This window comes from Lolium rigidum, chromosome 6 (genome assembly GCF_022539505.1).
Source record: "Lolium rigidum isolate FL_2022 chromosome 6, APGP_CSIRO_Lrig_0.1, whole genome shotgun sequence".
Lineage (NCBI taxonomy): Eukaryota > Viridiplantae > Streptophyta > Magnoliopsida > Poales > Poaceae > Lolium > Lolium rigidum.
Window position 1 is genome coordinate 89,988,515 of NC_061513.1, and position 3,845 is coordinate 89,992,359.

Sequence of the window (3,845 nt, forward strand, 5' to 3'; positions counted from 1 at the left end):
TCTGAACCATGACAAGGTTAAAATTGTATTTCCGCTTGAGCTCGATCCAGATTATAAGGACGAGTGGGGAGGTCGGGAGGATCAAGCAAAATAAAAAAAATTTATTTCCTGTCTTTAATTTTCAGCAATTTTATCTTCCTGTTCAATCTGGAGCCAAGCGGAGCTCCTTCTTCCTTCTTCCTTGTGCAGGATCGCTGGGTCCTGACAGGAGCTCAGATCTGGTGATGACACGATGGATTCAGGTTGCCCGCGGCGGATTCAACAGACGCGGAGACGGAGAAGCGCGGTGGAGTGAGGGTTTCGGCCCTCATTGGCCCCTCCGGACGAAATAAATACCGACCGAAGCTAGCAATAAATGGGACCCAGTAAAATATTTATGTGCCTCCCCGCGTATACAGGATTTGTTCTGGCCCAAAAAAAAAGTGAAAATCCTAAAACCAGCCTGCAAATGCGATCCATGTTAAGGTTTGAGGTTTTGCTAGAGATGCTCTAACACATAGGTCCTTCAAGATTTTGCTCAAATAGGTTCTTCAAGATTTATCTAAATCACCTGCGTTAACAATAAGGTCCTCGCCTGCCTCGCTAAACAATCCTGCTACCGCGGTCCGTCTCGGCTTTCTACCGTTCGCTCCCCTCCGCTCGCCGCGCCGCCTGCATCCCAGCTACCCGGCCCTGCGCGGAGGCTCCACGGAGAGGCATGCCGCGCGTGGTGTCTCGTTCGCCGCCACCCCGCCGGCGGCGGCGCTCCCCGTCGCCGATGTACGGCAACCGGCGGATCCGACGAGATCGCAGCCGCTCCCCTGGCCCCTCCCGGTACGCGCGCCCCGAACCCCTCTCTCTCTCCGCCCCCCTCCTACCGCAAAGTTGGTTTGGTTTCTGGTAGATTATCAGCATAGCTCAAGGTTGTCCGGCTTACTGCTTCCATATCTTAGCCTGTCCGTGTTGATACCAAACTTTTTTTTTCGAAAAGGGGGAACGAAGCCCCGTGCTCTGCATCGATTTGATGCATACATCCTTTATTACTATGTTGCAACCAAATTAGTTGCGTTGGTATGGAGGCGTGCTTGTCGAAGTGACAGTTAGCACCAGAGTTATAATAGAGCTTCAAGATTTTGAAATCATGTATCTGTGACTATCCTTACCGTGTTTCATGCTGTCTTCGGTCCGCCATCAGCTACTGTCTGCATTCATTTATCCCGGGTTACATATTGGCTGGGATTGGAATGGATCTATGTGTTGCGTGCAAGACTGATGAGATGTGGAGATTGTTTGTTTTGGGGGATGTTGTTGATGGGGATAATTAATTAGTTAATTAATTTAGCAAAGAATGGACATCAAGTGTGATTGTAAGTAAGTCAACTGAAATAAAAGATTCATTTCAAGAGAATACGATACCTGATTATAATGTCATATCATCTCATATATTCACGGACGTATGTTGCTCTTTTATACACGTAAGATTGAATAAATTTGATTAATCTTTTATACACTGTGGTGAGTTGCAGCTATTGTTTCATATACAACTTTTGCTGTCACCCCTGTTTTAGAATGGAATTATGATGGGGTGTTTTGCACAAGTATGTCTCATGTCCAATGATTTTCTTAAGTGAACTCCATACAAGAAACCTTAGCTCCATTTTCTAGGACTTCTGTCAATCGTGGGTAAGTCAGCCAAAAAAAAACTGATAATGTTGAATTGGTGTATTTGAATGTGCTTATATTTTTTTGGTATGAATATTGACATGATGACATGTCATCTGTCTTTCTTCCCCGTTCATGGTTAGTATGCTGATGGGCTGAACATCTTTTTTGTTGTATTTTGCTATTCATATTCTTAAGCTTGGTATCCTCCTGCTAGATTGGACAGGAGCCAGTCCCCAATTCATAGGAGGCGTAGGACCTCTCCATCACCGAGGAGACATAGACGACGGAGAAGTCGGAGCAACTCAAGTTCCCTTGTAAATAACTCCTGTAGCCCAAGTCGTGGATCAGAACAGAACAGTTTAATTGAAAAACAAAAGAAGGAAGAAGAAGAGAAGAAAAGGTAAAATTCTTTTCATTCTTGCTAAGTGAACACGTTGCCATTTTTTACATTGCTACGGGTCCCTCTTATTTTTTTCTCACAGAATTTTAAACTAATATAGACATTCTTGTGAAACTGTAGCATTCTTCCAATCTTCTCTATGTTGTTTGCTCTGCATTAAGTCCACTCTGTCTAGTCACGTATTGGAGCTCTCCATCATCAACAAAATGCATCATGTTGAGAAGTGTCCAATTGTCTATATGTTAATCCAAACCATCAACTAAGCACAAATGGCAAATTCTTATTGCTGTTCCTTCTATTTTAAGCTGGCATCTCAACTCTGAATGGTAAGTTTCCTGTTCTTGTAAATACTAATTGTACCATCTCCAAAAAAGCACAACTATTATCCAAGTCCCGTACGTCTATGTATTCGATTATGCCACGTTCTTCCACTATATTACTGTATATTGCTACAGCAGGTGTTTTTTAAAACAACAAAAGGGTTGAATACCAATGTGTAACAATATTTGCTTCTGTTTTCTTGATGGATCATGCTGGTGTTTGTTCTTTACTCCATCCCATTTTGTTCTGAAATTGATGTCCTACAAACTGGCTTATCTCACACTGATCATGACACTTTTGCAAGTTGCCCTTTGGCTTGATGGACAAAGTTACCTCATTTTGAACTTATTAATTTGTAGATTTATTTTAAACTTTCAAACGCGCACTTATTTCGATCAGGAATCCTGCCGTTCATTTGTATTAAACCAACTCCTTCACTTGTTCAACACAGACGCCAAAAGGAAGCTGAACTTAAGTTGTTGGAAGAGGAGCTTGCTAGGAGAGTTGAAGAAGCCGTTAGGAAAAATGTTGAGGAGCGTCTGAACTCTGAGGAGGTAAAAGATGAAATAAAACGCCGAGTTGAGGAAGGTATCAAAAAGTTATTTGATGAGGTTGATGCTCAGCTACAAAAAGAAAAGGAAGCAGCTCTGCGTGAAGCCAGACAGAAAATAGTAAGTATTATGCATGTCATGTGATCCTTATCAGTACATTTTGCTTGGAGCAACATGGCGCTTTTATACTTTGATTTTGAACGATTCAGCTTCCTCATGAGTTCTGATGGTGTTGGTGCTAATATATCTATATTTTTTCATCTATGCATGGCAAACAAAATTCGAAACATGTGTGTAAATATATATGCAATCATATCACCAGAACTGGAAACGAGCAAATGTTTTCTTAACTTGTTTTCACAATCAGCGAAACCAAACAGATACACATGATTTCTGATTTGTTTGTCTTTGACGAACCTTTTCCATGTTTACTCGCTCAGTTCTAATTCGACATCGACAAAACTTTGCAGGAACAAGAAAGAAGAGAGAGGGAGGAGCTGGATAAGATGATCGAGGAGAATCGAAGGAAAGTAGAAGAATCTCAAAGAAAAGAAGCTATGGAGCAGCATCAGAAAGAGATGGAGCGATATTTGGAGTTGGAAAGGATCCAAAAGCAAAGAGAAGAAGCTTTACGCAGAAAGAAGATGGAAGAGGAGGAAGAACGAGCTAAGCAGATGAAATTACCAGGGAAGAACAGCCATAGGCATTGATTTTGTGTGTGTTGTACTGTGTATTGCTATCTTGCAAGAGCGCGCATATAACTTTTACCGACGCATGTAATGACAGTCATATCTTATACAGGCGTCGGTAATTCTCCGTAGAGCTGAGCTACTTGTGTGCCTCCTGCCTGGTTGTAGTGCTAACTTTTTTCTGAAGTTGGCATAATTAATTGTCGTGCTGATAATACCAAGCGCTAGACGCAATTCAAA

General features: G+C 42.1%; 1 protein-coding gene across 2 annotated transcripts; it reads left to right on the forward strand.

Moving 5' to 3' along the window:
* The first annotated feature begins 745 nt into the window (after positions 1–745).
* LOC124661820 (uncharacterized protein At1g10890-like) lies at positions 746–3,845 on the forward strand. Of its 2 annotated transcripts, none has more exons than XM_047199702.1 (4): positions 746–813; positions 1,859–2,044; positions 2,817–3,036; positions 3,387–3,845. In XM_047199702.1, the coding sequence occupies exons 1-4, from the start codon at positions 758–760 to the stop codon at positions 3,624–3,626; spliced, it is 702 nt and encodes a 233-aa protein (XP_047055658.1). In that variant the 5' UTR covers positions 746–757; the 3' UTR covers positions 3,627–3,845. The 2 variants fall into 2 exon arrangements, with proteins under 2 accessions (XP_047055658.1, XP_047055659.1); XM_047199703.1 differs by having other exon boundaries at positions 1,868–2,044.

What these genes read in the sequence shown, in the direction of transcription:
- LOC124661820 (XM_047199702.1), top strand. Translation starts at nt 758, where the DNA reads ATGTACGGCAACCGGCGGATCCGACGAGATCGCAGCCGCTCCCCTGGC. An exon ending in CGCTCCCCTGGCCCCTCCCG is followed by an intron (nt 814 to 1,858) that starts GTACGCGCGCCC and finishes TCCTCCTGCTAG; the next exon opens with ATTGGACAGGAGCCAGTCCC. An exon ending in GTGAAGCCAGACAGAAAATA is followed by an intron (nt 3,037 to 3,386) that starts GTAAGTATTATG and finishes AAAACTTTGCAG; the next exon opens with GAACAAGAAAGAAGAGAGAG.